At 42.1% G+C, this 13,714-nt stretch overlaps 1 protein-coding gene across 5 annotated transcripts in view; it reads right to left on the reverse strand.

The window, feature by feature from the left end:
• The window catches only part of LOC130356034 (ultra-long-chain fatty acid omega-hydroxylase), a 151,819-nt gene that overhangs the window by 19,431 nt on the left and 118,674 nt on the right, over window positions 1–13,714 (reverse strand). For all 5 annotated transcript variants that reach the window (XM_056557043.1, XM_056557042.1, XM_056557041.1 and 2 more), the window contains 3 exons: window positions 13,385–13,652; window positions 12,224–12,290; window positions 4,000–4,126 (listed from right to left, as the gene is read on the reverse strand). In XM_056557043.1, coding sequence (XP_056413018.1) covers window positions 4,000–4,126; window positions 12,224–12,290; window positions 13,385–13,652 — 462 coding nt within the window. The remainder of the gene's footprint in view (window positions 1–3,999; window positions 4,127–12,223; window positions 12,291–13,384; window positions 13,653–13,714) is intronic.

A 13,714-nucleotide genomic window follows, 5' to 3' on the forward strand; every position in this document is an offset into this window, starting at 1 on the left:
CCATGCTACCGCCTTGCTGGCTCAGCTGCTGCCTCACAGGCAACCTGCAACTCTCCTCTCATGATGATGATGAAGCCCTTCTCCACCCGGCTCCCAATTGCGATCGGCTTCATCATCATCATCAACAAGTGTCTGCACATCACTGATGTCCTCCTCAGGTTCCTCAACAGTGTCACTCTCCTCATCCCTACTTTTACGCCTAGTGGAGGAAGCGGCGGATGTCTCCTCCACTTCTTGGCTGGGCAGTAGCTGCTGATTGTCCTCTATTAGATCGTCCTAACTGAATAGTGGAGCTGAACCCACAGCATAAGATACTTCTGTGGGTGAGGGAACAGCATAGGACAGAGGCAATGGGAGGACAGAGACTGCTGCCGGGCCATGCAAACTGAGGAATGTATCTGAAGAATGTCAGATGTCACTTGTGCTGAAGTGCATGACCATGTTAACCAATTGATGATGGCAAATGGGCTGCTGGTCGAGACACGACCGCTAGCTGATACCGGGAGCTCAGGCCTCTCTCTGCCACTCTCCCCTAGTCTGCTGCAACATCTGCCTGCGCCTGATGAATTTAGGCCTCTGCCACTCCTCTGCCTTACATACTTAGTGCATATATGAGGGGAGTACAATACGCTTCACTACGCGTAAAACAGTATTTGTCTAGGACAGCTGCAGGTGTGTACTTTTGGCTGTCCTTTCACAGTATGTAGGCCCTTGACAGATTAACAGGAACAAAATAGTACACTACTTAGATGTAGGTATGTGGTATGCACTTATGAGGGCAGAATAATGCGCTACAGTAGCTTAAAAATACGTATTTTTGCACAACACCAGCAGTACACAACAGTGCTGCAGCACACAAAAGCTATGTACTAAACCCAAAATTGCACTCTGTCAAAGACTAGTAGGAATGGACTGCTGGGTATTATACCATCTATAGACTAGTATAACCAGCAGATGATTTGTCGTAGAACAAACACACAGAATTGCTCTGAAAAATTATTCCTGCCTCCTCTCCTAAGGTTTATGAAATTGAGGCAGCTTGTTGAAATGTATGAGGCAACACACAGCTATCTGCCCCTCTCTGTAATACAATGCTGTAGAAAGTGACTGGGAGGATACTGGCTGCAGTAAAAATCCTTTTATGTGAAAAAAAGCACTGCTCTCTGTTCACCAGATCGCTGATGTGACTACGAAGTGAAACGCTGCTGGAAGAAACTTTTCTGTGTAACACACACAGGCTGTCTGTCTTATCTCTCTGCATTGTAATGAATGAAGTGACTAGCAGGAATATGGCTGACAATTATATAGGGCTTTGACATCACAGGGGTGACTGGCTGCTGATAGGCTGCATGCTGCATGTGATTCAGGGTCATCCCGCCTACCATTGTTCCCGCCTTCTCAGAGTTCCTTACCCCATGTCCTAACATGTTGATCCGCCATTTTAGATGCCCTGGAGCCTGGACCGCACTAAATGGAGTTTAATGAAGCGATTCACGCAATAGAATTGCGGCCATATTCGCATTCGTTGCAAATCAGGTTTTTCATGAAATTCGTAATGAATTCGGATTCGTCAGCTTCAATTTGCTCATCTCTACTTACAGTACTTATCATCTGCCATATACTACAAAGAAAGTTGTGTAGTTCTTGCCAGTCTGACCACAGTGCTCTCTGCTGACACCTCTGTCCATGTCAGGAACTGTCCAGAGCAGGAGAAAATCCCCATAGCAAACCTATCCTGCTCTGGACAGTTCCTGACACAGACAGAGGTGTCAGCAGAGAGCATTGTGGTCAGACTGAAAAGAATTATACAACTTCCTGTGGAGCATACAACAGCTGATAAGTACTGGAAGGATAAAGATTTTTTAATAGAAGTCATTTATAAATCTGTTTAAAGGAGTACTCTGCCCCTAGACATCTTATCCCCTATCCAAGGATAGGGGATAAGATGTCCGATCGTGGGGGTCCCGCCACTGGGGACCCCTTGTTCTCAGTGGTGGCACCCTGCTGTCATCACAGCACAGAGGAAAATCTCTATGAGTGATGACTGGGTGATACAGGGGCCGGAGCACCGGTTCACCCCCTCAATACAAGTCTACGCGAGGGGGCGTGGCGGCACCGGAGTACCCCTTTAAATCATGTTCTTTAACCCCTTCACGCTATAGGATGTATGCATATGTCCCAGCACCCAACACATTTGCGCGCTAGGGCGTATGTATACATCCTAGTGATCTGTGCTGCCGCAGGCAGCACAGGAGATTGGCGGCAGCCAGCTGTCAATCACAGCCGGGTACCCGCCGCAGTTGCTGGGGCCCCAATCGTGCCAGTCCCGGCAGCATTAACCCCATAGATGCCGTGATCAATCTTGATCCTGTCATCTATGGTATTGACAGGGGGCGGGTGCTCCCCGTTTACCAATGGCTCTGCTGTGATACGATTGCGGGTCGCCCTTGGTTGCTATGGCAGGATGAGGTCAGATGATGATGACCTCCTGTCTGCCTGCTACGGAAACCTGTGAGATCCAGCCACAGGCTGGAGTGCAGAGGCTTTAGTATGTGCAGCTCATCAGGTTATACCGTGCTGTAGTACAAATGTATTGCAGCATAGTATAACCTGTAAAAATTGTAAAAAAATAAAATAAAAAGTTCTTAAATAAAAGTATGAAGTGTAAAAATAAAAATAAATGCCCCTTTCCAAATAAAAGCCCTGTATTATCACCAAAAAAGATCAAAAACACAAATCATATACATACTAGGCATTGCCACATCCGTAATGACATGTACTATGAAACTATAATGTAAATTATGTCGCATGGTGATAAAAAAAAAAAGTGCAAAATTCACCAACTTTGGTACAATTAGCAGAATAAAAAAGATCAAAAGGTAGCACGTATCACAAAAATACCCAATAAAAAGTACAGCTCATCCCGCAAAAAATAAGCCCTCACTCAATCAGATGAAAAATAAAAAATTAGGGCTTTTAGAAAATGAATGGCAGAAAAATAATTTTGCTCAGAAAAGGAAAAAGAACATAAAAAGCTATATAAAATGGGCATCGCCATAATCCAACTGACCCACACAATAAATAAAACACCACTTTTACTGTACAGCGTACACTCTAAAAAAATTATTTAAAAAAAAGCCAGAAATTTTCAATTTTTCCCAATATTTTTGAGTATTCCACAAATAATGCTGCATGTGTCAGCAAAAATGCACCACTTATATAAAGTACAATATGTCACGAAAAAAAGATCTTAGAATCGCTCCACTCAGAAAAAGTGTTCTAAAGTTATTATCATTTAAAAAGACCCAGTCAAATAAAAAAGAGCCTAGTCATTAAGGTAAAAAATGGTTTAAGGGGTACTCCGCCTCTAGACAACTTTGGATAGGGGATAAGATGTCCCACTGCTGGGAACCCCTCGATCTCTCTTGCAGCAGCCCTGTCATCTGGTGCACGGAGCAAGCTTTGCTCCATGCCTGATGACTGGCGATGCAGGGGCCAGAGGATTGCGACATCATGGCCCCGCCCCCTCATGACGACACACCCCCAGTGCCAGCTCAAAGCATTTGGAACATTTTGTTCCGAACGCTGAGCAGCGGAGTACCCCTTTAAGGATAGGTGACTGGTCTGTGCTTAGTAGGTGGGCACTCATAGTGTGAGGTCTATTCTAAAGAGACCATTTTTAAAATATAAAAACATACAGACATTACAGACATGGGAATATGAGAGAAAACTGTTTGATTTGATTTCCTGATTAAAAACAAGTTGTACTAATACATTTTATTAGAATTTATGAAGGTTACGTTTTATTTTACTTTTCACCTCTGTTTCTCATTTACCTTTTTCCTTGGTTTATCATATAGTCTATAGATAACCCTGCTTCTATTGCCATAACCAATCTTTTTAACCCTAACCCTTTTTTTTTGATTTGTTGCTTATACTTATTTTTAAGAAAGCTTCAGTCTCGTATCAACATAACTCATGAATGGGCAGGTTACTCACCATTCCAAGTGACCTGTTTCTCCCTTTAATAATTCTTTTATTTCTTCTCTGCATTTTTCTTGATATTCCGGGTGAGAGGCCAAATTATACAGGATCCAGGAGAGTCCACTGGCTGTGGTGTCATGTCCTTGGTGGAGGGAACACAACACATGGTTATGGTGCATGGTTACTGCCCAATAATGAGACAAATGGACTTCAAAGGTGCGGTGGGTCTTTTGCGGCGCTTACTTGGAAAAGGCACATCAGGTGAGTATAAAAGGTTTATTAAAATGCAACGCGTTTCACCGCACATGCGCGGCTTCATCAGGTCTCGCATGTGCGGTGAAACGCGTTGCATTTTGATAAACCTTTTATACTCACCTGATGTGCTTGTTCCGAGTCAGCGCCGCAAAAGACCCACTGCACCTTTGAAGTCCATTTGTTAGGAAGCTGCAGACCGGGCTCTAACAATCCTCATACGCTGTTCATTGTTGTGTGTGAGCTCACACAACCACCTTGGGTAAGAGGCTTTAAAAAGAATCTGTCTACCAATACCTATCCAGTCGGTTTTACACTATGGAGCGCTCTCTTTTATATTTTTAGTTTACTGCTCAATAATGGCTGAGACATGTTTTTCTATCTCCTAGCATTAAATAAATGGGTTTCTATGGGGAAATCATTTTTTTGATATGCCTCCCTGTGCACAAACAAGCTTGCATTCCTTGGTTCACTGAATAGACACAAAACATGATCGAAAGGAGGAAGAAGAGGAAGATTGTGGGGACCAGAACACTTGGCAGGAGGAGTGGTGAAGGTTACTATCATACATTTATTAATTTTTTTAGTGCACATGGAGGCATATAACAAAAAACACTTTCTCAATAAACACCTTGAAGTTTTCTTTGGCTCCATAGATTCACAGGTTTTCCCCCTGCAACTTTTGTTCTATGTACATCTAGTTGGACTATTATATTATCTACTGCTTATAATACCTTGATAGGATCTGATTATAGTACATCATATAAAAATCTCCACTTTGTGTAATCCCTGTGTATAAGGCTAATTTTGCAACATTTTTACCAGCCTGATACACTTAATAAGCATTATTATGGTATCTTTACATATCTTTGGTTATAACCACAGTTGTGTGGTATTTGTTTTGGTTCCCTGATGAAACCGTAAACATTGGATGGTAGAAACGCATAGGAACAGTTATTGGGACCTACATGATTTTATTCACTCTCTGGTAGTGGACTATGTACCAGTGATCACGTTTTTTTATACACTTATATGATTTGTGTTTGGTGACTCACAATGGGATGTCCCGGAGCATATAAGGCTATCTCTACATCTTTTTTCCTACTTGTTCCCAGCTAGAACTTCTAAAGAAAGGGCTCTCATTTATTCCTACCATGCAATTTGATCTTTTCACCTGGACTAAGGATATACATCTTTATGCTAGAAAATTAAGGTGGCACAAGTTCCACAAGTTGCGTGAAAGGAGAGAAGCTAGAGAGAATGGTATGACTGTACAAGATTTGCAGACTACACGACAACTTATGTCTCTCTTGGAGGATAACGAGAGGGTAGCTGGCGAGGGCCCTTACACTAACTGTAAATTACCTAATCGCTCTTTTCCACCTGTGGGCGATATTTCATGTATTGATGTTTTTGTGGACTTGGTGACAAGGGAATTTATGTCTATATCTGGCTCGATTCCCTTTAGGGAGAATAATCTTAGTCGCCAAGAAAAGGCGGCCCTAAGGGAGCTAGAGATGAGGGATAATCTTGTCATCAAGTCCTCAGATAAAGGAGGAAATGTGGTTCTTCTGGATAGAAGTCTGTATGTCAGCATGTGTAGGCGACTCTTAGATGATGAACACACCTATGAAAAACTATCTAATAACCCTACGCAGGGCTACCTTCGTGAATTGAAAGAACTACTCGGTCAAGCTAAATCCAATAGGCTCATCTCTGATGAAGAATATGAATTTTTGTTGCCCGAGACTCCCGTTACGCCCACCTTTTATGCACTCCCCAAAATACATAAAGGTATTTCACCATTGAAGGGTCGTCCCATTGTGGCAGGTATTGGGAGTCTCGGGCAAAATATAGGTATCTACGTGGATAAAGTTCTTAGAGAATTTGTTCACTCATTACCGTCCTATACACGGGACACTTTGGACCTCCTGAACAAACTAGAGGGTCTCACCATTGAAGAAGGTACCTGGTTGGCCTCGATAGACGTGGAGGCCTTGTATTCCTCGATTCCGCATGAAGTTGGCATTCATGCGGTCTCTCACTTTCTCACATCTAGGGGTATCTATCATCATGCCCACAATAAGTTTGTACTGGATCTTTTGTCATTTATTTTGACCTATAATTTTTTTCTCTTCGAGGGGCGGTACTTCCACCAGTTCAGGGGGACGGAGATGGGGAGCCCATGCGCCCCATCGTATGCCAACCTCACCCTGGGCTGGTGGGAGGCCACCACCGCCTTCTCAGACGAGCGGGAACATCTTTCTATTAGCGCGACCTTTTGGTCGCGCTATATAGATGACATTTTCATTTTATGGACTGGCTCCAGGACAGAATTTGAGGAGTACCTTCGGGTACTGAACAACAACGACTTGGGGCTCTCCTTTACATTTGAGATTCAGCAAGAGGGGCTGGCATTCCTGGATGTCTATGTCTGTAAAGACAGTGCTGGTGGACTGCAGACATCGGTATATAGGAAGGACACTGCAACCAATTGTCTCCTGAGATGGGAGAGCTGCCACCCGGTCCCCCTTAAACGGGGGATACCGAGGGGGCAGTATCTCCGTCTCAGGAGGAATTGCTCAGATAGGGCTGAATTTAAGAGACAGGCAAAGGATCTCCGAACCAGATTTTTGACAAGAGGTTATCCAGACTATACCTTAAGATCGGCTTATCGTTTTGCCCTTGAACAAGATAGAGCACAATTGCTCGTACCGAGGGCAAAAACTGACACTAAACAACCGCTCAGAATTATTGGTACCTTTGATGTTCAATCCAAACGTGTGAGAGAAGTAATTGGTCAGTACTGGAACATCCTACAGTTAGACCCAGATCTATCTGAGGTAGTGGGTGAACGCCCTGAGATAACCTTCCGGAGAGGGAAAAGCCTAGGGGACAATCTGGTGCATTCCCATCTACCAGTACAATCCAACCAGACCTGGCTAGACAGATACTCCTCTCCCGGGTGTTATCGCTGTGGGCATTGTAAAGCCTGCCCGAGTATACAAAAAACTAAGGTTGTATTGTATGGTGATACTGGTTTGAGGCATGAGATCAGGAGCTTTATAAACTGCAGTACTAAGGCAATAGTGTATGTAGCCCTTTGTCAATGTGGGGCCAAATATGTCGGCAAGACCCTGCGGGAATTTAGACGCAGGGTCCTGGAACACTTGGGAGATATACGGCACAAGAGGGACACCCCAATTTCCACCCATATTAACACAATACACCAAGGGGATTATAAATGTTTATCCTTCGTGGGTCTGGAACAAATTAAACCATCACCTAGAGGGGGGAATTTGGACAAAGTCCTCTTGCAAAGGGAAACAAAGTGGATCTTTAAGTTCAAATCTATGTCCCCAGGAGGATTGAATGAGCAGTTGTCTTTTGCTCCATTTTTATAACCTATATCTTTACTTAATACATCCTCGACTCTTTAGATATTTTACTTTATTACATTACGGACCTCTTCCCTTGATTGGGTGGAATGATAGGTAGACAGGGACGTTTGTAGCTGACCGATATGTCTAGTACCACCCATACCTAGGGCATAATAGGTATCTATAGGAGGTTCCAGAATACGGTACCGCCCTTATTAGGGCGTCCATGCCGTCTAGGTTTAGGGATGTTTTCTAGGGACTCTTAGGGTTTGGTAGACCCATAGGGCCCAGCTATCTTTCCCCTCCCTCCCCCCTTCCCCCCCCCCCCCCCGTCATCTTATTTTCATGTCAGGTAGAGGTCCGTATGCATATAGGATTATTAGCGTATTTATATCATATGCAAGCTGTCTACGCTTGGCTAATGGTTTGATATAGCTACGTAATAAACTTGTCTAGATTGATAAATGGAGTATTTTTGCCAGGTCTAATAGAGAGAGGATTATTATAAATATATTTTTATTCCCTCCCCCTTGTTTTCAATTCCTTCTTAATCTTACAAAAGTTTTTCGTTTTGTATGCCCAATAGCGGTGCCAGTTATGAGCTCCTGATCTTTTCCTCAGCACCATTTCCCAATATTCCCCTTTTATCCTTGTCGTATTTTCCATTGCATTAGGGTGACCTCTTGGAGTCTTATGTATCTTCAAGTATATAATAGGTTGGAACAGTACCTCTATTATATACACTAAAAGATGCTTTTAGCTATGTACAGTTCTAATCCTGTATAATCAGGGTTATGAATTACCGGTGTATATATCCTTTCTAAGTTATACGGTGTTCCTGCATACTCTTCCCATATGAGCCAGCCTTTAGTAATTTGATAATGGTTGTAACCAGCGCTCCCCGTCAGTTATCGGCAATGTCCGGAGCCTCTCGGCTCCGGGAACAGAGCCACGCCCATGTACAGCGTCACATGGGTGGTGCTCATGTGACGGGTCCCGGAAGCGCTGGTCTACAAAAGGACGCCGGCGCGCATACAGGGCGCGTGTATCCCGGCAGACGGTCGGGTCCCCTGCCACTGCAGGACGTGCGCGATTGTTCGCCTTTCTTCACTGTAAGTACAAGTCCTCTTTGGGATGCCTTACTTATCTAAATGTATGAGGATTCGGTGTATGTATGTTTTTCTTAACTAAGATGTACCCTGGTCTGTTTCTAGGCAGCTCAGGTCGGGTCTCCTATAGTTCAGTGTGAGTACAACCATCATTAACTGTCTTCATGAAGATAGGGTAAGCCCTCTTCTCTTTTTTATTATATATATTTAGTATCTGTATTTGATCTTTTTCAGGTTATCTGGTACATCTATTTACAGTACAGTGGACCTGGAATTATTCATATAGGAGGCATTTTTGAGACAACCCCGCACTATCATTGGTATCATTCCAGAGTGGGTTTATCGTTACCCAGAGGGGAGGTGTCTTGCATTGGATGAACAAATCCTTTAATATAATCTAATGTTTGCTCCACCTGGAGCGGTCTAGAGCTGCAGTGTTGCACTTTAATAAATGTGGTCATTAAAGGCTGTGACCATTCATATTATTCTCTATATAGGATTATTAACCCTTTTGAGTGTTCAATTAACCCTTTGTGTGTTGTGTTACCCCTGAGGAAGCCTGGTTATCTATGTGATAATGAGTAAACTTAACCAGGCAGAAACGCGTCGGGTATACTTGGGGTTATCTTTACGCATACTTAAAGCAATCAGATATGTATTGTGAATGGTTCGCTTAAACATAACAGGCGATCATCATAAATAGGATACATACATTAATTATCTATTATTATTATTTGGTGATAGTATTATTACATTGCACTAATATTGTGGTGAATTTTATCTAGCTATACAATTAAATGCTAAGTTTTACGGCACCTTTATAAATATTTTTCTTTAGTTTTTGATCCGCAAGGTGTAGTCGCTAAGGCAGACGTGAGGCCCTACTACTTACGTACTATAATTGCATGGTTACTGCCCAATAATGAGACAAATGGACTTCAAAGGTGCGGTGGGTCTTTTGCGGCGCTTACTTGGAAAAGGCACATCAGGTGAGTATAAAAGGTTTATTAAAATGCAACGCGTTTCACCGCACATGCGCGGCTTCATCAGGTCTCGCATGTGCGGTGAAACGCGTTGCATTTTGATAAACCTTTTATACTCACCTGATGTGCTTGTTCCGAGTCAGCGCCGCAAAAGACCCACTGCACCTTTGAAGTCCATTTGTTAGGAAGCTGCAGACCGGGCTCTAACAATCCTCATACGCTGTTCATTGTTGTGTGTGAGCTCACACAACCACCTTGGGTAAGAGGCTTTAAAAAGAATCCGTCTACCAATACCTATCCAGTCGGTTTTACACTATGGAGCGCTCTCTTTTATATTTTTAGTTTACTGCTCAATAATGGCTGAGACATGTTTTTCTATCTCCTAGCATTAAATAAATGGGTTTCTATGGGGAAATCATTTTTTTGATATGCCTCCCTGTGCACAAACAAGCTTGCATTTCTTGGTTCACTGAATAGACACAAAACATGATCGAAAGGAGGAAGAAGAGGAAGATTGTGGGGACCAGAACACTTGGCAGGAGGAGTGGTGAAGGTTACTATCATACATTTATTAATTTTTTTAGTGCACATGGAGGCATATAACAAAAAACACTTTCTCAATAAACACCTTGAAGTTTTCTTTGGCTCCATAGATTCACAGGTTTTCCCCCTGCAACTTTTGTTCTATGTACATCTAGTTGGACTATTATATTATCTACTGCTTATAATACCTTGATAGGATCTGATTATAGTACATCATATAAAAATCTCCACTTTGTGTAATCCCTGTGTATAAGGCTAATTTTGCAACATTTTTACCAGCCTGATACACTTAATAAGCATTATTATGGTATCTTTACATATCTTTGGTTATAACCACAGTTGTGTGGTATTTGTTTTGGTTCCCTGATGAAACCGTAAACATTGGATGGTAGAAACGCATAGGAACAGTTATTGGGACCTACATGATTTTATTCACTCTCTGGTAGTGGACTATGTACCAGTGATCACGTTTTTTTATACACTTATATGATTTGTGTTTGGTGACTCACAATGGGATGTCCCGGAGCATATAAGGCTATCTCTACATCTTTTTTCCTACTTGACCATTTATTTCATTAATTTATTTTCTCCCTCAGTTAAGTTAGGGAAAGGCACCTTGGTTGAGGCCACCCTGTTAAGGAGCTGGGTCCCTCAAAAGGCAGGGACAGAGGGATGGGGCCTGTAAATCTAGAGTGCACTTACCTCATTTTTCCTCATTTCATATCCTTATCACTATAACAGAGGTTTAATCTAACATCTAACCGGGATTACTCTAGTGTACCTACTATACCCACCTCTACATCCAGGTCCTTTCTATCTGTTTAGTGTCTGCTCTGCGGCCCGTGACCCCTGGGACACTAGTGTGGTGAACCAGGTCCACAGCAGACTTTATGAATAAATTGAAGAACTTTACTTGAAGATTTTATGCAACAGTCTTTAAACACAACAGTCTCTTAAGAGGTAACTGGAATGCAGGTTCCTCACAGGCTTTGCTGGGACTTTGAAGCAATGAGCTTTGATGCAGGCCACTGTGCTACTAATTATAATATTTTAGCTGGTAGTAGTCACACAGGATTTGATAGATTGAGCTTGGTAACTCACTTTTTTGTGGCTGCAGGTTCTTAGGCTTTGGCCTAGATGAATTGAGATTTCTGCTGAGATGTTTGTGCTTGCTTGATAGTCCGGAACTAAGAGAGAGAATTTAGTGGCTACAGCCCTTTATATAATAAGGGGCTGGACTAAGCTCATTGGTCAGCAAACCTGTAAGTCCTGAACCCAGTGAACTCTGGGTACATCACATGACCCTGGAAGGTCCTTAAGCAAGTATACATTACAACTGTACATCACATGACCCAGGAAAGGTCCTATACATATATATTTCCTATATATTTATATTATCTTTATATATTAAACTATATACAATTTATATGAGGCGACCAGTGCTAAGCCCTGCAGGAGAGCCCTATGGAAGGAATGAAGGGACTCTGGCTGAGGGGACTTTAGACAGGGACAGGACCAGGTCCTGTACCAGGACACCACACTAGCATTTTTATTTTTTTTGTGGAGTGTTCACATTTTAGTTTATCACTATTTGCATAGTAGATGATTCATTTTATTTGGGGACCAAAGGTTATGTTTTATAATCTATATTGCGGTTCTAAAAAGAGGCTTGTTCTTCGATTAAACTGTATGATTTCCTCTTTGAATTATGTGTATGGAGGTGGCGCTCTGATTGCTGATAAGCCCTTGTCGGTGAATTATTCACAGGTTTTAGAAAGAAAAATAAGGGACACAGATTGTTGTAAAATAACCATAAAAACTGACATATACATTGAGAAGTAACTAAATTTCTTCTTTCTACTTTGTAGTGTATGCTCCATTATATGATGAGGTAACCAGTTAAGATTTCTGACTCCCAATATAAATTTAATTTTTATTTGAGATTGGAATATTTTTTTTTTTACAAACATACCTTCAAACATGAATGTATCCACTTCGTCTCTCATCTCTCCATCCGATAAGGGGTTGCCATCCTCATCCTACCATCCCCCACCAAAAAAAATGTAAAAGAATTTAGAGGATATAGTTGCAAATGCCTTATTTGTTTTGATTTCATTGTATAGAATGGAAATGTGTAGGTTTTATTCTTTATAGGGAGGGGAGTTAAAAAAAGAAAGAAAAAAAAAGCCACAACTACAACTGCTGCTACTCTTTTTTAAATTGAGCTATTTTAAAAATAAAATTTTCAAGAGGTTGTCACATCAAGGGAACATCCTCTATGAGCCATGAGTACAGAGCCATTCTGTAGGAGTAGCTTTCATTTTGGAAGAGTTAAAATGTGCTTGTATTTCATCTGAATGGATGCCATGGTAGTCAATGAAGAGAAGATGCCTTGCTGTCTATGCCTCACCCCGAACAATCAGCTGTTTGCCAGGGGTTCCAGGACTTAATTTTGTTCAGTTCAATGTGGTTGTCAAGGACAAATATAAGATCACTGTGAATCTGAATGCTTGCAGTGCTTGTAGTGTAACTCCATCCCATTCTTAGAGCTGTGTTTGATAAACCACAAAGAGGTCGCTTCATATGCTGAAGCACCATGTGGCCTTCAATCAGTTAAATGCTGGGGTTAGTTGGAGTTTAACACCCACAATCGAATATGGAAGGCTTAACGTAGGAATAAGCAATCATTTTGAACTTGTGGAAAACCCCTTTAATTTTTTTTTTTTTAGAGGGGGTGGCAACATGGAACTTAAAGGGATACTCCGCCTCTAGACATCTTATCCCCTATCCAAAGGATAGGAGATAAGATGTCTAATTGCGGGGGGTCCTGCCACGATCCTGGGGAAGGCAGCGTTATTGGGAGCATCCATGTTCGTGACGTCACTCCACGCTTCCTCCAATCATGTCTATAGAAGGGGGAGTGACAGCTACTACATATCTGTCATGCCCCCTCCCATGTTGTGCCGCTCCCTCTGTGCTGTATTGATCCCATGATATCTCAAACCACATGGAGCCTCATTCTATGTTTTATAGAACATGTTCTATGTTTCTATGAGCCATTTGCATGCCATGAGGTACATCTATATCAAAATGTGTCAAGGGGTTACTAATATTCACAAATTTTAGGCCTAACCTTTGACAGTAATAGAATGTCAATGAAATCTTTTGTCTTTCCTTGCTTGGATTTGATCCAGTTATCTGTCCCCTTCTCTTGTAAAGCCTTCTTTCTCAGCTGTATTACATTTGCAGTAAAGTCATGCACAGTTTTGCATGCACTTTGGAATTTTCTTCCATTGGAGGAAAAACGGTAGATAAAGTCAAAGTGGTGGGGAAGGAAGTGTTCACGTTTCACAATCAGGTTGCTCAGCTCGTATATTGCAGCAATGTAATCGCTTGGCTTCCTGTAATGTCAACATTAAACAGAGACTACTGTAAGCTGCCATTATTCTACAATTCTGCAATT

Source organism: Hyla sarda, chromosome 2 (assembly GCF_029499605.1).
Source record: "Hyla sarda isolate aHylSar1 chromosome 2, aHylSar1.hap1, whole genome shotgun sequence".
NCBI lineage: Eukaryota > Metazoa > Chordata > Amphibia > Anura > Hylidae > Hyla > Hyla sarda.